We start from the raw sequence: 21497 nt of genomic DNA, 5'->3' as shown, positions 1-21497 counted from the left end.
GAGCAATATCAGGCAATTCAGGGCCATTGTCTCAAGCAGAGAATTACAAAATAATCCTACCTGGTAAAAAATTTAAATGCCATTAGACTGTCTAATATTCTGTATTCTGGAAATTCTCATCAAGGAAATGTGAACTGTCTGATATTCAATTGATGCAGCCAGCACTCAGGGCTTGGCAACAGCTACCTAAAATAAAGCACTTTTTAATACCAATTTCTTTTTTAACACTGAGTCCCATCTCACATTGCTTTGCTGGCGCAAGAAAATGTCATTTGAGAATCTGTCTTGGCCAACCAATTTCTAACACACATTTACGCATGTGAAAGCAACTGTGCACTAAGATGGCCACCAGACTGCTGGGTTCCTACACTGCTATGTTAAAAAGCTGTGTACTTCCAACCTCTTCTATTAGTAAGGGCATGCTAAGCTACACTTCAGCAGAGCTAAGCAGAATTAAGGTTTTGTTACAATCTACCAATCTTGAGAGAAACACAACACTTCACTAACACAGTTTGGCAAGTTCTGGTTGCTACCCACAGCTTCCCACAAATGACCTCTGGCAGGGGCACAGCCATACCTACAGACTTCAGGTCTCACAGGCCAGCACAGACCATCATGCGAAATGAAGTGCCCAAGGAACAAAACGATATAAAAAACTCTGTGCCTTTCTTACCTCTAAATGTTTGCTTACTGCTTACTTGGACTAGAAAATATTTCTTATTTCTGGTCTGGAAATAGAAAAAGCAGCAGCTTCATTTCACTAATTTGCATTTACTTTAATTTGAAATGGAAAAGGTCATTTACAACACAGAATGCCAGGGATACATTAAGGGAAGAAAATGGATCAAAATGGGAACACCTGACTCTGAACATTTCTCAAGTTTAATTTACTTTAAACCACTGCCAAAACTAACATTTTTACCCTTGCCGTTATTTTCTGATTCACATTTAAGAGTGCCTTTTCTAATTCTGAAAGGCATAACAAAGGACAAGAGATCATAAAATGAAAGCAGCTGCATCTTCAAATATTCCATTTCCCTATTTTACATGCTACAACTATATTTCTTAATAGGCAAGAATTGTCTTCCTTCAGCAGTCTCCTTTGGATAGGAAAATATATATTCCTTTTAAAGTAGTACATAGACTATTTACCATTGTGGAACTCCTTCATGACTTGAAAGAAAAGAGGAGCATGTTTCTTGTTTTTTGGGTTTTTTCAGCTACACAGCTCTAAAAATTACATCCAACTTTAAAAGGATCTTCTCGAATTTTTAACAGGCGCAGTTTTAACACGCTTTGAAAGGAGAAGGCAATAGCTGGAATTTTCCTACAGAAATGAAAAGATGTGTAGGAAGTCAAGTTTTGGGATACCTTACATTGTGAGATGTCGTCGATCAAAGGGTATTTTGATGATGCTGGCAGGTTTCATCCTGTGCCTTTAAGACAATCCAAGAGGGCAACACTCATGATTTAGGTAGCTATTAACACCACTAAAAATCCCTCTGGGGCATGGAAACTGCTTACTGACAAGCAGGAAGTATAGAAGGAGGAAAAATGACCATAAGGGGGAAAACGCAGAATTCAGTACATGACTTCTCCTTAGTGACTTCTTCCACAAAGCAGGGAGACAGAGACACATGAAACCATGTACCTTTTACAAGATTTACAGAATCCTGATTAATAACAAGCACGTAGAGATGAAGTAATGACCAGAGAGCAGCTACCAAAAGATCATGGAAGTTTGGCTTATGTATTGTTGATGAGAATTTCTAGAATACAGAATATCGTTTCTGATTACAACTTATTTTACCCTGCAATGTTTACGCATGAATCACATTGCTCCACGGAACACAAGACCCCATTTTTGGGTTACATTTTCCTACTTAGCAGGAAGCACTGTTTAGGATGTGCCACAACAAATGTCTTTTTCAGGAATACAATTCAACAGATTCCTTCAACTTTGAGCATCAAACTCATAGACAAAGACCTTCTAAAAGGAATGTGGAGAACAAAGCATGTAATTAAAAAGCGAGTAAGCAATGCAATTATGAAATCAAGTAACAAATTAATTACAGTTCAATCTCATCCTCAATTTATCTAATTTGTATGAATTAGATTACACACTCAAAACCTCATTCGCATGAGAATTAAAATAAAGCTTCATTCAACAAATAGAGCATTTATCTGTAGAATACAGTAGAATTAGATTGAAAACATTCAAATTAGATTGTATGTCTGCAAAGAAGACTTAGATCCCCTGTTATTTAGAAGCGACAGCTGGAAAAACAAAATAAACAGCTAACCAAGTTTTGAAGGAGATAAAATTGTTAGCACTGGTAGTTCAGACATTTACAGCTTACTTCCAGCATCAAACAGAAAGAATTTGAAGACATTTCTCACTCAGCCTGTTTGCAGATTTAGATAAAATATATTTGCATCTACTCCAGATATTGGGGTAGGCAGGGGAGAGAAGAGAAAACAGGATAACCAGGATCTCTATGAATGAAAGTTTCCATTATCTCCAAGCTGCTCTACAGAAAGAACAAGGATGCATTATTCAATAAGAGAGCCCTAATCCTGCCAACCAAATAATTCAGTATGTCTCAGGTGTGAGCTTACTTAAAACACCAGTATAAAAAAAATTGAAACAGAAGTCAATAAAATAAAACTATCAGTAAGGAAAGAAATGACAAGCCAGTAGAACAGAATTAGAGTGGCTGAAATTAGAGCAGACCTCCAGAGCATAAACACAGTCTGGCTGTTGCCATGCCCTGAAAGCTTTTCTGAATTCAAAATGCAGCCAAGCTGTATAAGCTATGGAACACCAGTCCCCATCTTTTTGAGTTATTTTATGCAATCTTTTGTAAGTTTACCAGCCAATAAACATATATAATAGTCTGAAGTAAAACAACAGGTTGGCATCTACCTGTATGACATCAAGGGAAATATGGGTGAGACACAAATAATGCCTCAGTGGCATTTTTCCCAACTCTTCTCAACTAGGATGGAAAAAATCTTTATAATAGGAAAGAAATAATTAATTGCATTAGCTACAGTAGATCTGAACAGTTGGCCAAAAAAAATTAGTAAATAATTATTTTTTAAAAAGCCAAGGAACAGTAGCAGTATCTTCAACTTTAATAACTAAGGGGTTTATGAGTATGCAAAATATACATAAGCACCAAGGTGAAACTTACAATGGAAGTCTGTTAAGTAAGGTAAGAGCAACACAAACAGTGCTGTCCAAACTGGATCAGTCCAAGAGCTCCAACCAGGGGAGCCTACAGCATGGAGGGGACCTACCAAGGTAAACCAGTTAGCAAATTAGACCACAGCTAAGTATGACGATTTTTGCTCAACCACTTGGCTCAATGTATACTACAGCACAGATTCATGGTCAGCTAATGCAGACTGTCTCGTTGGCTGGAGGCGATGACCTGAATCTCTACAGAATCTGAAAGGCAAAAGCCTTCATCAAGTGTTTTACTCTCACCTCTCTTCAGAGACTCCAGAACAAGTGGGAAGTCCTACTGACACAACTTTTCTCAGAGGAATGAGGACAGATAACTATCTTCACTTCTCCTCTAACATGCAAGGATGAGAAATACTGAACTTTTTAGCAATAATTGTATTTTTGCACCTGTGACATTATTAAATTATGTTTGGTGACATTTTAAAGTCACTGGAGTCTGTTCAATAATTTTAGATCCACTACTTGTGGTTTAGAGAAATGAATAAAAGCTTCAGAAGCTTTACTTGTTATGAGCAAGATAAGGTGAGAAGCTGCATTTCCTTCTTGGTTTAAAATCTGACAGATAAAACTTAGTGTACTTATTTGTATTGCCTTTCCTGAGAATAATCCCTCCTTCTCTGTAGAGAATAGTTTAACAAAAATAATTTTTATTTCAGATCTAAGCAACATGTCAAACAAAAGCAAAGAAAAAAATATATTCCTTCTCCCCAGGCCACAGACTGAATAAATTTTCTAGCAGAGGCTATCAAGCTTCCTTGTAAAGGTCAGACTTCAGTGGTATTTAAACCCCCTGATTCTTATTAATAGCCTATGACTTATCCCATGGTGCTTTCTCCATGATGTACTGGGCCTGTCACAGCAAGAGCACAGAGCCCCCATGCACCCAAACTGTGCTCATGTGAACACTTGTGAGCTGAAGGCCTAAGCTGCCAATAAGCCTCTTAGCTGCATTTATATTACACAGCTCAGAAACGGGTTGCAGCTTGGACAGAAGGCCACAGGATTGGAATGTTTTGTTGCCAGAAATTTAATTCTCACACAGCTTCCTCAATGTAGATTATCAAACATATCAAATCATTCTTTAAATTTAGCATTAACACATGTAAAACCACACTCTTTTTCCTTCAATTCACAACTTTTTGTTTAAGCCAGACCAACACGTAAGATTTAATCATGTTTGTTCAAGTGTTAATTATTTTATCACCACAGGAATTCTGTTTGTAAACGCAGTTCTCAATCTTAAAAATACCTCAGCAATATTTTAACTTACAGAATGGAAATTGTTTTTCATCTGCAAATTAACAAATAGCCAGCACCAGAAGGCCTCAGATCCTGCCTTTTTAATGCAACTGTACTGTGACAACCAGTGACTGTAAATGGAAAGATTCCAAGACAAGATACAGCAAGTACCAATCCCTTAAGGCCATACAAATAATATATGAGTCTTAGAAGCATTCAGAGAGATGTGCAGGACCAATTGATATTTTCAAGGCAGACTTTGCCTCCATCTACAAAACTGCACACTGGTAAAAAAAAGAATGGCTAGTAGAAAATGCTTCAAGAACACAGAGGTGCTTCCATAAACCTGATAGGATTTCTCATGTTTATTCATTAAAGAGAAACACACAAAACTCTGAAATATTCCAAGTGATGATTTGGCTTCTAGTAGTAGCCACGGGTCCAGCATTTCAGACTTAGCTCTTAACTCCTTAAAGCCCATTTAACATTTCCCAAAAAGAAAAAAAGAAAAAGACAAGGCTGATGAATGGGCTGATGAAAAAAGGAAGCATACACACAGAAAAACTTACACCATCCTAATGCTTCCTCCTCTGCTTTTTAATCCCTTCTTCAGTCATTTTCACTTAAAAAGAAAAACAAAACAAAAACCTCATCAACTTGGTAATAAACTTTGGAGTTGGTTGGGAAAGCCATGCGCAGTTATTAAAATAAGGTTGAGCAGAGTAGAATCTATCAAAGCATTAATAAAATGCAGCCTAAGTACCAAGTAATTGATAAAATGGTCTTGCTCCTCACAGAAAGTCTAATTAGTAAAAGCCAATTGCATACTGCATTTATTCCTCTAAAATACTAAACACATTGGTCTCTTACTGTACTATGTAGTGCCCTTGGATTGCATTAAAATTAATCCTCAAAATGTCCCATTAGCATTTGAGGTTGTTTATTTAACCTTCCTGTGCATTTGGAAGATATCCATAAAAATCTAAGACTGGGTCAGCTAAAAACAGTTCCACCTACTGATTTTGAAATGACACTAGTGTTGCTATTTTTGGAGAATGTTTTCATTTGTTTGCTTTGTCTTTTTAAAGGGACAAACAAATTGGTCTTCTTTCAACTCACCTTTGTGACACAACAAGCCACTATCATCAAAATAACTCCTGCAAAAAAGGAGACAGTGAACAGCTGCAGATTCTTCATAATTACCTCAACAGAGCAATAGCACTGCATCCCGTAATCCCCACTACAAAGAAATAAAATCAGCTGATACTGGTAGGAGATGGGCTTGACATTCAGGCACCATGTTATGGTAGTATCTGCAGTGCACTTAGCAGAAATAGAATTAATTGTCATCCTCTGAAGAAATGATCCATTAGCACCAGTGTGTTATGCTGTGATAAAAAGCAAGCACTGCCAGTAATGCTAAGGCTTATCTTCTCCCATGGGAATATTTCAAAATGTTCTTATATTTAGGAAAGCTTTTATACGCTTCTGAAAGAGCACATAGATATCCATTTTATGCTTCGTGAGCTTGTGTTCCACATCTGTCTTATCCTTTACAAATACTCCTCTAAGGAAAAGGTCATTGGCAAAAGTCTACAAATACATCCAATATCAAGCAGACTTTTCAAACAGTAAAGATGATATGAAGTCTGAGAACTTGAGGAAGCAGAGAACAAATACAAGGTACATGAGATTAAGGAAGTACATTAACAGATGCCCAGGAATAAGGATGTATATAGTAAGATGGTAACATTTCCTAAAGCAACAGAAGAGACACAAACCTAAAACTGAAGACAGGTTTGCAGGATCTCACTAGCTTCATCAACCAAGTGAAAAAATACTAAATAAAGCTCAATGCTGGTAAAAACTGCACATATTTGGAAAATCCAAAACCACTTTTATAATGTTAGACTTAATATTAGCTACCATTACTCAGGAAATAAGAAAAATAATAACAATAACAATAATAATAAATAGTTGTGGTTAGTAAAGATACTGATGGAGATCCTCTCACTTCAGGAGCCTCTGGAAGCATGGCTATGCTTTGCTGTTTAGCTGACCTCCTCTTTCCCTCCCCTCTGTGCCACCTTCCCAGAACTTTTGGCTGTGATGTGACCTGGATCTTGACCTTTCCACATTCATCCTCGTGCTGATACCAAAACAAATGGCCTCTCATCCCCACTGAAGAGGCATCCCCAAGTCGTGGCAGCTTGGTTATGGAAGAGAAAGATGGTCTGTTGTCTGGACAGTTTTTCAGCAGCCATAGCACATGCTTTTAATTCAAACCAGCTCAGTAGGGTATTTAAGTGTATGTCAGGCTGCTCTCAAACTACAGAAACACTGAAGTTGCAAGAATTTTTAAAAAGCTTAGGATGCTATTTTAAGACCAACACCTTGGCCTCCTGGTGGATTCATACAGCTCTCTTCTCCCTTCTGCTAAATACAAACTTCACTAATGATTACACAATGCAGCAAGCACTGACAAGCCTGAAGCTCATGTCTGACAGTAGAAGTAAGGCACATCTACTAGCTAGTTCCTTGGGCTGGCTGGTATCAATCGCAAGATGACTCAAGCACCTCTGGCTTTACTTCTCTCATAATCTTGCTATAAGTCTAAACTAAGGTTAATCAACAGCTTCAAAATTCTGTTTTAAAGCAAAAATAAAAGCAATTGTTGCCCTCAGTGAATTAGTTTAGTAGAGTACATTTTCTTAGAATTAGTTAACTTTAGTGGAGGATGCTCACTTAGCTGGTAAGCTAAAACTTGTTTCAAGAGATTGCTGCTGCCATCTATTGACAGCTTATAAACAAAGTACACGGTAACTTCAGCAGTGGTTATGTTCTAAAAATGAGACAAAGTGATTCAATGGAAAAGTGTAGCATGCACAGACTGGCAGCCAGGCTACGGTATATGTTAACCAAGATAAATAATCATGAGCGATGTTTCATATAAGGAACAGGCTCCTTTCAGTGAAGAAGTGCTTTAGCAACAGTATCCTCATCTGGTTCTTGGCTTACAGACTTAGAGAAGATGTGCCATTCAACCCATTGTTTTGGGGTGTGTTTTCTTTTTTTAATTAAAAGAAGAAGGGGGAAGAGCTGCTGTTTCTTTGGCTACCATTCATAAAGAAGCTAAGTAATTTCAAAGATTTACCTTCAGCTTCACAAAATTTTCATCTTAGAAGTAATATCTCGGTTCTGATGAACAGAAGTGCAATAGTCAAGTACTATCACTGGTATTGCTTTATCTTCCTACCAGCACTTTAGCTGCAACCTGTTAAGTGAAACAGAGCCAAACAGCTCTTTATTTATATTCAGTACTAACAATAGGAGAACATGAAATTCACAATAGAAAACAAAAACATTTTCCTGATTTGTTTCAGTGTGGATTCATGCTCTGTAGGAAGAGTCATCACTTAGAGTAGTAAGCCAGTCTACTGATGTTTTTATTCTTTTTTCCTTCCCTAAGTATCTTTCATGTGGTAAGAACTGTGAACTATTTTAGTTGCAACACCTACTCAGATAGAGGCTGCTACGTACTGTGCACTATTTGCAGTTTCAAAGCCTTTCTTGTTTCCAATAACATACTCATCAGGTTTCTCCTACCAAAACCAGACAGCTGTTAGGAGTCTTTTTTTTAACAACTGTAGCTTGCATTATGAAAATTGTCATCCAAGTCACACAGAACAGCTAATAAAAGCTGATCCTGCAAACTTACCCGAGAAGCGAAGACCTACTCAGCCCCAGGCAGCCAAACACAAAGCTGCCCAACATTAGCAAGCCCCATGCTTCAGTAACTATGACATGGTTCACCACAACATCAGATACATCAAGAGTCAATGAACCAAGACAGAACTGTAGAGGGATATGCTACAATTTGTTATTAAATATATTTATCTACACAATTATCTGCTCTAAACAAGGTTACTATTTCATTACTGCCAATTATTTAATTCTAACACATGGAATTCCAAATATTATTTGATTGTAACATAGTAATTGCTACAGAAATAATGAAGAACACAAGCTATTAAAAAATCATCTAGGTAATTCTACTAGATAACATTCACAAATCTAGTGACTTCCTCAAATTAAATGATTAGATATCACTAGAGCATTTACATCTCAGATCAAGCACCACTCTACTCTGTTAGCATCTACTGTGCAGATATAGACAGACATTATTTCAAAAGTAAGAAATGGGGCTAAGGACAATTTAAAAGAACATCTCGGACATATAAGACAACATCAAATTACACAAGCAGCTGAGAGCATCAGAAATGCTAAATACAATAGTTACATGGACCTGTTAGAGTGCATTCAGAGGAGGGCCACAAAAATGGCTCAAGGGATGGAACACCCACCCTGCAAAGATGCGCTGAGAGAGCTAGGGCTGTCCAGTGTGAAGAAGAGAAGGCTTCAGGGAATCCTGATAGCAGCCTTTCACAGTATCTAAAGGAGGGCTATAAGAAAGAAGGGGACAGACTCTTCAGCAGTGTCTCTGGTGACTGGAGAAGAGGAAATGGTTTCAAACAAACAAAGGAGAGAATTAGACTGGTTATAAGGAAAACCTCTCCTTATGATGAGTGTAGTGAAGCACAGGCTGCTCAGGGAGGTGATAGACACCCCATCCTTGGAGACATTCAAGGCCAGCCTCAACATTGCTCTGAGCAACCAGATCTAGTTGTAGATATCCCTGTTCACTGCGGGCGAGTTGGACTAGATAACCTTTAAAGGTCCCTTCCAACCCAGAAGATTTTATGATTCCATAAAAAGATGGCACTACCACTGTCAATTTTCAGCAAAGATTTCTGAAGACAGAGCATTAAGATAATAAATTATTCTTCTTACTAAGTGTCTTGTTTTAGCATTTCCTTGATTTCAAAGGCTTATAAAACAGGGCACAGTATGTGCTGGACAACTGAGATTTAGACTTAAAAAGGAGAACATGTGAAGTACTGGAGACTAAGAAAAATCTTGACATTTAATAGAAAAAGCATAATGCAAGATTTAATCTCAAAGGAAAGACTAACAAAATAATAATAATAATAATAATAATAATAATAATAATAATAAAATGCTAGTGAAGTTATTTTTGCAGGAGTTTTAACTGATATGACCAAATGTTATCTTTCCTAAGATTAGGAGAAGGAACTTCCTGTAACTGAAAGCACAGAGCAAAATGAACTCAGTTAAGAGTTTTAGGTAACAGAGAGAGAGAGAATGAAATTGTTCCATCTTAATATGAATCTGCAAAATACAGACATAGACAAAACATGAATACTTCGAAACATCCCCACTGAAAGTGATGCTAAAGTCAGAGGTACAAATAGCAGGAAGGGAAGTAATATTTGCTTCAGACATCAAAAGCAATGGGAGGAAGAACTTGACAGGAAAGATTAAGCAGCTGTTTGATTCACAATGAAATTGAATTCATGGCTAAATGCACAGGAAGAGCTCTCTGAAAGGCAAGAGGAAAGCACAGTTTGGGCAAACTGGCACTGAAGCAGATCCATATGCAATTTAGCACTTAAGAATATGCAATTTTAAGTACATATCCTTTAACTCTGGATATAGCAACCCACAAATTCCCAAAGGAAATAAAGTTGAAGAAAGTAGTTGAGAACAACCAAGAAAAAGTGGAGTGACAGGAATCAGATAATGAGCTAGCATTGGAAGTTGCAGATAGTGCAAGATTCACCTCTTGCTCTCACTGAGAAAAGACCATTCTAAGTAGATTAGTAGAACATGAGATGCTGAGATAGAACCATAAGAGATGTCAGCATATACACAGTAATAATAAACTGTAGGTATTAAAGAGAATAACAGGTGAGTCAAGGACAGGTATGCACATGTCAGGAAGGATTAAAGCATGCTTATTCTATGAAAGAGATAGAGGAAAAACAAGAAATTAATGAATAAGTTAAAGATGAAATGAAAAAAGATATGAATTAGAAAAAGAATGGAATTGTCAAAGCAGGCATGGGTTAGAAAGGTCTGCCTCTGACACTAGGGAAGGGAGGGTTTTAGTACCCGGACAGTAAGTCTGTAGTATCTGTAGGCAGGAAGGAGAGGCAGCAAGATAAATGAGGGAATCAAGGTTAAAAAGGCAGTAAGGCTTGCCAGGATCTTATTAATCTGGGAGGGCAGGGAAGGGAAAGCCTTATAATTTATAATAAAAACAGAAGTAAATAATCATTCTCATAACTCAATAATTATAAATTACATTTTTAAGTATTATTGGAAAGAAAAGTGCAACAACAGCCAGCACACACACACAAGTAGTGCTGTATAGCCTCTCAGTAATAAAGCTCAGTGAGCCCTTGCTATCTGAGGAGAGCTTGAGTTCAGGTCCCACTAGGATGCAGTGGTCTGCAGGAGTTCTAACATACACGGGGGTCTGGACAAGGACCACAACAGCTTCAGAGAAACAACTATTGAGAAACTCGGTGTTATGTTTGCCTACTTGCTGTTCTGCCCTAGTTCTTCCAGACAACTTTGTGATCCCTACATTATCTCTTCATGAGCAGCATGAAGACAGCAGCTGCCTCCCTCCAGACACTATAGTGGCATTATCTACATCATGCTTCACGATGCCTTAAATGGCAACGAGGGCATCACAACTGTCACCATTTATACTAAAAGGTTAGTTAACAGCATTCAATTAGCATGAGTTCTCTGCATAACATTTTTCTCACCCAATATGGCTAAAAGCATTAAGAAGCCTTTGAAAAGCAAACATACAGAACAAAAATAAAAGCTACTATTCTAGTTAAGGCATACAAACTTTCCCAAGTGCCTTCACAGTATGATATCAGGGGCCCTGCAAATGGTTATTTAAAAATAGGCCCTACTCAAATAAGGACCTTAAACCTTAAAAAGATCAATCACTGACCTGCACAATACCTTCAATACCTTATTAAGAGAGCTTATTTTACTTACCTTACTACAGGCATGCAGTATCTGACTAAGATAGAATATCAAAAGTTACATGGAAACATCCCTTCTCTCAATTGAACCAGAACTGAGTTCTTAAGTGAACCCTGCCTGCCTCAGCACATATGTAAGTTTTTTTTATATACATACAAAAGCCTCATTCCGGTCGTATGGTGACAAACCACTTCTCAATTAAGTACAGGCAGAAACACACAGAAAACAGAGCTGAAAACACCCTGAAACACACAAAGGCTTTTAAGCCATGTAAGGGGTGATGCAGCTTCCAGATCTATGACACAATTATGCTATCTTCTATTTCTTAGTATAAATCAAAGTCCTACCAGCACAACAATAACAATAATACACTTAGCTGAAACTTACTGAAGGAATATTATATTATGGACATAAATTCACTTACCTGCTTCTAATCTTACAGGCCTTTCAAAACATGGTCATAATCAATATTATACATGCAGTATTTAGCCAAAATACACATCAGTAATCACAGTCTATCACAAAGCAAAGCTACACAGCACAGCAACACTGACTTTGGCTGCTCAGACCTTAACACTTCAACTGATACAGAGCATGCTCTTGAAAATTGAAACCACTGCTGAAAAATGGTTTCTGAGAATTACATCCTTAGCCAGAAGAGATACTTTTATTTCAATATGCCCTAGAGAGATCACTGACTTATAGAATCCTAAATTACATAGAAATACACGCACATACCTCTCCACAGTCCAACAAAACAGAAAAGACTGCACAGCTTCAATAAAAATAATACAATCTCACTCTATAATAATATTTAAAAGATATCAAGTGGGAAAGGAAAATATTGAAGCTGTTTGCCTACACTGAAATGCTGGAAACACATTGTTAATACCTATCTGAATGCAGAAAAGATTCATTGATACAATCTCACATTTTTACAGCAGAACTTAAATATACTAAGCCATGAAAACTTGAGTAGCGTTTTCACAGCTGCATTACAATACAGTTCAAATCAGGAACTCAGAAGTATGTCATTATTCTATTATTTCCATCCTGCACTTGGTTCTTTGGTTACTGACTTACAAGCCAACACGGAAACTTACTTTGAAGCTTTTCTGCCAATTGTTAATAATATATCAGAGTTATGATAAATGCTATAACAATGTAATTTATGTTAAGCAAACATTGCAAGCAAGCCTGTGATTATCAACAGTGAAGCCATTCAGACTTACTTATTATTCTTGTCTGCAAAATCTTAAGGCTAACAATGCATTCAGTTTAAGGAAATGCAATTCATCACTAGAACAGTCTCAAAATATTCAGCACTGTTTAATACTTTCAGATTTCATATAGCCTTCCAGTTTACACCTGTGAAGTTAAATCAGCAATTTCTTCAGTATATACCCTGGGTTAAGAAATAAGGGTATAGATTCACTACAACATAAATATGTTGCAGTAGCAAATTTGTATGACATCTTTCATATCAGAGAAAAAAGCTATTTGCAATTAAATACGTAAAGTATGACGAAAGCCAATTTAAGTTACTTCCAGCACTCTTAATGTCTTTTACTTTAAATACGGTCCTCCATAAAACTAAGCTTCTTTCCATCTACATGATTTTTTCCCTAAATTAATATAGCAAAAGTCTTAAAAGGCAAACTTTCACTCAAAAAATGTCCAAAATATTAAAAAAGTAGCATGACTTAATTGAGCCAATACACAGACAAACAAAACTAATGGACTCAATGGTTACTTCTCCACAATCTCAATTTGAACCTAAGAAAGATTTACACAATAGACATTAAGGAATTTCCTAGAGAATCCAACTAGAGTACTGATCAAAAAATACTTCTACATTCCTAAATATATATTTAAAAATAAGTAGCAGTGTCAAAATGTTTATGCACTATAACAAAATGGACCCTCTGGAGCTATTACCGAGAAGCAAAAACATAATTGCATGTTTTAGTATATCTTTTTATGTGTAGACTGCAAAGTAATTTACAAATCCAGCTAAGTATAAGCACTCCAATTGGGAATATCAATATATGGAAAATTGAAACATAACATGGGTTAGGTAGGTTTCTTTTTTTTTCATTTCAGTAGCAGTCACTCCAAATTCATGCATATTTAGCAAGTACTTTGTCTTTCTTAATTTTTTTGTGTTGTTTGGTGGGGTTTTTTTTGTTGGTTTTTTTGGGTGGGAGGGGCAGGAGGGGATGGGCACTAAACAGGACCAAAAAGGATTGAGAATAGTTATAATATGTTTGCTTCTTTCTTAGAAAAAACAACGAGGTTATCCTGAAGGACCTATTAACAGAAAAGAGCAAGGAAATGACATAGTATGGCATTTAGTAAGCAACAAATTGCAGTGTTCTTAAAAACATATGTATAAAAATATTCTTACAAATTCTGATCTCCAGTTAAAAATACATACTGTTTTTTTTACTTAATACTGCAATCCTCAAAGACATTTGAAGTCAGAAGCCCTCAATGTCAATGAAAAAATGCACATAAAACCACAGTATTTATTATACATACTAACACCTATTATTACCCAGCAACCTTCCCTCCTGTTTCCCACTCACATGACATCTGGAAGAACGTCCCTCCCAGGCTGGAACTGTCTAAAATATAAATACATAGCTAAAACCACAGCACAGCACAGACTTTCAATGAGGCACATAAGCCATATTGCTTTCTAGTTCTAACTCACAGCTGATCTGAAAACCCCCAACAACATCACTGTTCTCAAGAATTTGGACTAGGATCTGTTCGAATTGCTTCAAGATTAGAATAATGCCAAACTTCCATCAGAAAATACCACTACATGTAAGGCTGTGCAGCTCAGTCACACTGCCCACCACAGCTTTATGGAACACAGTTTGACAATTGCTGTCTTCAGGTAACATGTCTGAGTTTGGGAGGACACAACTGCAAACACCTGCCTCTTCTTTGGAAGTACAAAGAAAACCTCCACATGCAAACTCACAGTTTTAGGACTTCACAGAGAAAGACATTAAAAACATACAGGTCTCACATGGCATCTAGAGTAGATTGATTTTGGCCAGCTCCCTGATGCCCACCCAGCTAACTTTCTCACTCCTCCTCGAAAGACCTAGGAGGAGAAAATACAATTGAAAAGCTGGTGGGTCAAGATGAAAATAAGAACTTGCCAATTACCATCACAGTCAAAACAGATTCAACTTAGGAAAAATTAATTTCATTTATTACCACTAAAAATACTGACAAGATGAGAAACACACAAAACTATAACACTTTACCTCACCCACTTTTCCCTAGCCTCAGCATTACTGCTTCATTCCCTACTCCTCTACCTTCTAAGTAGCATAGAGAGAAACAGAAAGGGATTGTGGACGGTTCATAACAGTTCTTTTGCTATGGACTCGTCCTCACACTCTTCTCCTGCTCCAGGATCAAGTAATTTCTTCTTGCAGTGCATGAGCATGGGTCCTCTCCATAACAGGTCCACTGCAGAGCCCCTGAATTTCTCCTACATATCACTACTGAAGCACCATTGTTATCATAACCTTGCCACCTACGCTCAAGTGTATAAATAAACAAATAATAAACAAGTGGATAAACAAATAAACAAAGCCAACAACCTAAGTCTACAGGAAAGCCCAAAGGAAAATATTACCACTAGCAGATTCTGGATCCTGGCTCAGGTCTACTTCTTAGCCCACTCAGTCTAAATAACCAATTACTTTGCTAGTTAAAGGAAAATAAATATCCTTAACATGCCTAATAGGTTATTCTACAACATTGATATATAATAAACTGAAAGAATAAACATTTTTTTTCCCCCTTGAACTAAAAATGTACTACCACACTGCTAAAGATTTACAGCACCCAGAAGTCAGGAGGCATCCTTCCAAATTCTGTAGTGAATATTCTTTTTATATAAGTAGTATAATTTATGTACATCTGAACTAGAATGAAAGCCTGTCATTAAACTATAAGCATTTGTGTATGCAGACACGCACGTGCCTCTGACAGCAATTAATGAACAGCAGCAAATCAGTCTTCACCTCACAACTGTTTCTTCTGAAATTAGCTGTTCATCATTCAGATGAGCTTCCAAAACAGTTACTTTTCTTCCACATCAAGCCTTAAGAAACCAAGTCAGGTTCCAGTAACAAAAATACGAGCACAGTTTCAACAGCACTCTACTGGACACAATTTTGACACACTACGTTTCCTGAATTCACAGAAGTTTCAGTTGAATATAAAAAAGCACAAAGCTAGCAGCTATGCCTATTAAGGTGTTTAAATTTTATGACAATGCTATTTTCAATTGCTAATTATACTGGTAAACTAAACACCCAAAATTCAAATTATGATTTCACATGGCCAACATCTGCATCAGACAAGACCCCTCTTCTTTTCTGGAATCAGATAAGGGAAGAACGGGATGCACTCCAATCTGTTCCCACAGCACAAATTTCTTTAGTTTTATTTAGTATGGCTACAAATTGTATTCTACTGAGTAACAATTTTAAATTCAACAGAAATCTGCCTTTGTAGGAGAAACAATCCTTTAAAGCACCCAACAGTAGAAGCTTCTAAAAATGGCAATTCCATAAACTCCTAGAAAGTAAGCCCCCTAGCAAGTGCTACATCATTTAATGTGATTTATTTTAAGTCACTGGCCTTTAATCACCCAGTAACCTATGTACTGAGTCTAGAAATTTGTGACATTTTTAAACTGAGCACCCACCATATCTCCTCATACTTTGCCTAAATGGTCAATCATCCTGAAACTGTTCTACAAAATGTCAGAGGCTCCTGTGAAATTCACAAACTTGAAGGAAGGTGGGTAAGAAAGTGATCAAACTCAAAACCCTTTGCCAAACATAATTTCTTTAAGTCATACAACAGAATAGTAACACACTGAAGGATGTGACATAGGGCTATCATGGACAGAATTTTACTTTCAGCTATGTAAGACTTGTATGTCTTTTTACCACTCGAAGGATTATAGCCATATGATGGTCAAGCCAAAGAAACCAGTATCATGTTGTTTGCATAGGTATAGAAATCCATCACACACTTCTAAATAGTCCTTTGTAAGCAAAAAGTCCTTTGGAATTATATACAGGTAAACATGCAAGTATAATATTAAAATAAGCCACTATATCACGTTGAAAATCTTTCACATGTAATAAACAATCAGTAAAACAGTAGTATCATTTCTATTCAATTACTGGTCCATACGGTACACAGGAGTATCTTAAGAGCCAACTATAAAGGATTTCATAAACAACAGGAAGCATCCCAAGCTTCGCACTATACCCCAATTCTATTACCATTCAACCAAGAAGCAGCGTTCATAATGCCAAATAAAAAGTAAGAAAAAGACCAATTCCACTCTTGGAGTTTATTCCTTCCAGAGGATAGGCAGCCTCAACTTCTGTTCAATCCAAAGTCAAATGAGGGCACTCAGCATCTTCTGCAAGACTTTCATTATGCATCAGGGTCAGACACTCTTTTAAGAGGCCCTTCATTCTAAACATATAACTGTCCTTTACATCAAAGCAAAGTACTCATGCATAAAGGAGAGAACAAAAAAAAAAACAAAAACAAAAAAAAAAAAACAAAACCCAAAACCACTACATAGTAAATTTAGCTAGAAAACAACAGCAAAAAAATGTACTGGGTCTCAAATTCCATCTTGAACATTAGGATAGTACCTCAGTCAAACAGTGAAATACTGGCTTTGGTTATGCCAGTACACTCAGAAGAGAAATTCCAGATTTAAATCTGTGAGCAAAATCTGACCACAGACTATTTATTCATAATTCAGTAATGTTGATATCATGAAGAATATCAGCATTACAGAAGGCAAACAGTCAATTTTTCATCTCTACCATTCTAAAAATATCTTTTTCCCCTAAAAGGACAATGCCAGTAGCTATCACAGAAAAGGATTGCTCCAGTTCATACAGATTAAACTTACATGTGAATAAAAGCAGTACGAAAATGAATTACCTTATTTTTCATTAGAAAGAGCAGATTTCCTTTCAGTCAGCACCATTCCTCTCTCGTTTCTGTATGCAAAGAAGTAAGAGATTAATAAAAACAACCTTTTGTCTTCACACATTAAAAGCTTCTTAAAGAAGATGCATTAGTAATAAAGGTCAGAAAAGAAAATCATTAACAAGCAAAAAAAAGCCAGCTTCACTCAGCATCTGCCTATGTACAACATGCTGTTAAATGTCAGATAACTTCCCAGAAGGTTTCCTCTACTCTGCAGCTGAGAGAATTGGTGACTGCAGCAGACACTCCACTGTGTTTTCTGTTTCTCTGCCTCTTCCTCATACAGGAACAGACACTTTAGCATGCTACAGTTTTCACACTTGCCATTTCAAAAGATAAAATGCAATCATTTTAAAGACAAAAACATTCAGTATTTTACTTAGATCACAACATGCTCATCTGGATTTGTGGTTTTCAGAAAGCAGTGAGGAAATGAGACCTACCTATTCAGTCACTTTACTGTTATTTCACTACACTTCAAAAAAAAAAAAAAAGCAATTAACGAATGAAAACAGCATTGTATTTGTGCTCATATGCAAACAAATACACACAAACTTTTAAGAGAAAAGAATGTTTTAGAAATCTAGGGTGGATTAAAAAAAAAAAAAAAAAAAAGCTTTCTTACTGAACTAGCCCTTTTTTTTTTTTATTGCTTCATTTTTCCTTACAAAGAAAGCACTTCTGTACCGATGGGTATAGACAGCATGACATATCTATCATAAACAAACACTTCACATACCAGTGTAACCTCTTTCGTTTTCCTTGAGATGATGTGTGAAACACCATGTACCTAGACAGCAGCCAAACTTTAATTGCTGTAAAAGCCCTAATGTCATGGTTACCTCACAGCTGCCTCTATGGGATTTTTGTACGTCCCTCAGTGCTGGACCACCAGTTAAGTCATATGACAGAAACAGGGAAATCTTGTTAAATAAATACAGTTATCTTTTATTCTTGATAATTTCAATACAGATTTTTCAATAGAGAGCACCCGAAAATGAGAAAAGCTTTCTCCTACAAGTGGAAGTTTTAGCTACAGTCACTGTGACTCACAATAACTGATAACAGTTATATGTGAGATGCGGGGATAATTTTTGTTCGGTTTTGTGTTGCTGTTGCAGGGGGAGATTGGTGATTTTTTATTATTCTTAATTATTTTTTTTCCCTTTGGTTTGGCTTGTTTCTGTTTTTCTTTTGTTGATTTGGTTTTGGTTGTTTCTGGATCCTTCCATACCTACTAATGGATAATAACAACACAAGAGGAGAACAAGAAGAGTAGCGTAAATTGATGCACGTTCACCAACTAACATCTAAGAACAGTTACCAAAACTGAGATTATGTTTACAAAAAGAAATTTGTAACTCTGTTTAGCCTATGTTTCACCCTCAGAGCCCTGCATCCACAGAAGGAATCTACTCCTAGTAAAAGGTATTTTTATGTACTTGTGAAAGTTACTACCTCTAGCAGCACAAGTAGAACATCTGAAGATTAGTCATTCTTGATGATGACAAGCCTCAAAATTGATAGAATATACAATGGTCAAAATGCAGCCTTTCAATCAAAAGGTCATAGACTGATTGCTATGAGCCAGAAGGATTTATTAAGCAAAAGGAACATTCCATGCATATTTAGCTTTCAAAATGTTTTACTAAAAATCAACCTTTACTGACCATGCTAGAGATAGGATATCATGCTACGTGGATGCCTGGTGAATAAAAGGGCTTTTTTGAAGCAATGGTAGCACTAAATGTATCACTAAATGCAGAAAAATATTCCACATCCTCCAAACATCATTATTCCATTGGACAGAGCCCGGTATGCTGCTTATGATTACAAGGCTGTTGATATTTAATGTCTGTATTTATGACTTCAACAAGGGAACTGAGTGCACCTTCAGTAAGTTTGGAGATGCCATCAAGCTGGGAAGAAGCAGTAATCTGCCTGGGTTAGGAAGGCCCTTCAGAGATGTCCGGACAGGGAGGATCGCTGGTCTGAGGCCATTAGGATGAAGTTCAACAGGACTAAGTGTCAGGCCCTGCACTTTGACCACAAGAACCCCAGACAGCGCTACAGGCTTGGTGCAGAATGAGCAGAAGATTGCATGCAAGATTTGGAGCTGAGGGTGCTGGTCGAAGCTTGGCTAAACATGAGGCAGCAGTGTGCCAGGTAGCCAAGAAGGTCAATGGCATCTTGGCTTCTATCAGAAGCAGTGCCACCAGCAGGAGCAGGGAGAGATCGTCCATCTTCACTCAGCTCTGGTGAGGCTGCACTTAGGTACTGTGTTCGGTTCTGGCCCTTCACTACATGGAAGACACTGAGGGCCTGAAGCATGTTCAGACAAAGGCAATGAAGCTGAGGGAACTGGGACTGCTCAGCGCAAGGTGACTCAGGGGAAACCTGAAGTAGCTGTGGCTACTCAACTTACTTAGAAAACATAAAACATTCTGTAAGCGTAGCACATATTTACAGCCTCTTATCATAATCAAGTCTGTGCCTTTTTTTTTTTTTTTAATCCTAATAAAATCAAAATAAATGCATCTCAATGAAGACCAGTTGGGACAAGTGAAAATAAAACATTTGCTGTTGCTGAAATGAATGCATTAAAAGTGATTCTACAGCTAAATAGGGACTATTTCCTAACAGCTACCTAGGGAACAGACATTTGTTCAAGCTTACTGGCAATTGAAAGACATTTTAAATAAGATCATAAATGCCAGAGAAAACCTGCAAAGGTGGTGGCAAAGTGATCCATAAAAAACTTATGACAAGAGACTGCAATTTTGGGGGAATGAGGCTTGAGAAACAGGATAACAACACTTTAAACACTGAAACTAACAACTGGTGACTTGCAGCCAACTAGTCAAAAAGGGGGGAGGAAAAAAAACCTTAAGCCTTGAGTACTGTTTCTCAAGCATGTAACAAAGGATACTTGAAAAACTGAGCAAACTGAATAGCTTGTTTTAAACTTCCTTACTTAGAAAAATATTTAGCATCACTCAAGCATCAGTAATTAAGATAACTGAAGACAGAGATGTAGGTGATTAGTGCAACTGTGAGCTGACATCTACAGCAAACATGCACATCAACCATGGGCTGTTTTCACTGCATATCATTTCTATTTAATCTAATTTTCATCCCTGAGCACTCTGCAAATCTTCAGCTTTCTTTCCTTGCCAAAACAACCTGATGATCACTTGACCAGCACAGACAGATTTTTGACATTCAGTCTCATTCAGTTGCCAAGGAAGATGAAGATAAGTAAATGATGGAGGACAATACTGATGCTAGTTAGTTTGTTCAAGCAGAGCATAATTTAAGCAGCAGATATGAAGGTCAACTGAAATACAGAAAACAAAAAAAAAAAAAAAAGTTTGTTACTGTTTACTGTTATTTCATTTGAGTTATGTACTACAAATACTTTATTTCATAGTATGGAAGTAGTACAAATGATAGGAAAAAAATCCAAGCAGTCTTGTTCCCATACAATCACCTAAAAAATAGTAAGTTGAGCTTTCCAGAGTCTCTACAATTTCATGCAGAAGTTGTAGTTTGATGCACTATTTACACAGTTTAATAATACTGATAATACAGCTTGGCTATAGGCGTATCAATAACTAGAAAGCTCAAATATGCATTTATGCGGCAGCTTAGGGGGTAGAAGTTGCCTTGTTCTTCTGTGATTTTAGGTTAACCCACGACATGTTCTATCTCCTCCACCAGAACAATAACTCTAATAGAATACAAAGTACAAACTGTTCCATAACTTACTCAAGTACTGGTATTTTGTTATGCCATGACTTATTACTAAGTCAGTAATTCTTCATTCATGATATTTTAACAGTTTTCAATTAGTTTCGGAAATTTCAATTCAGGAAAATAATTATTCGAATGTATGTTCATCAGAAATGCAACTTGATGAAAATAAATTAGACTGGATACATATACAAGATCTTCAGTTCCCTACGAGCCCCTTCTGTTTATCTGAAATAACTCAAAATTTCAGTTCAGTAGCTGC

The 21497-nt window shown here is 36.9% G+C and overlaps 1 protein-coding gene across 1 annotated transcript in view; it reads right to left on the bottom strand.

The window, feature by feature from the left end:
• Positions 1-21497, bottom strand: part of INPP4B (inositol polyphosphate-4-phosphatase type II B) — a 241014-nt gene that overhangs the window by 201582 nt on the left and 17935 nt on the right. The window contains 1 exon segment of the mRNA XM_072334549.1: positions 17435-17493. Within this exon segment, the coding sequence (XP_072190650.1) occupies positions 17435-17446 (12 nt within the window). The 5' untranslated portion in view covers positions 17447-17493.

The sequence above is a fragment of the Excalfactoria chinensis genome, chromosome 4 (assembly GCF_039878825.1).
Source record: "Excalfactoria chinensis isolate bCotChi1 chromosome 4, bCotChi1.hap2, whole genome shotgun sequence".
Classification (NCBI taxonomy): domain Eukaryota; kingdom Metazoa; phylum Chordata; class Aves; order Galliformes; family Phasianidae; genus Excalfactoria; species Excalfactoria chinensis.
This window is presented reverse-complemented; position numbering and strand designations above follow the sequence as displayed.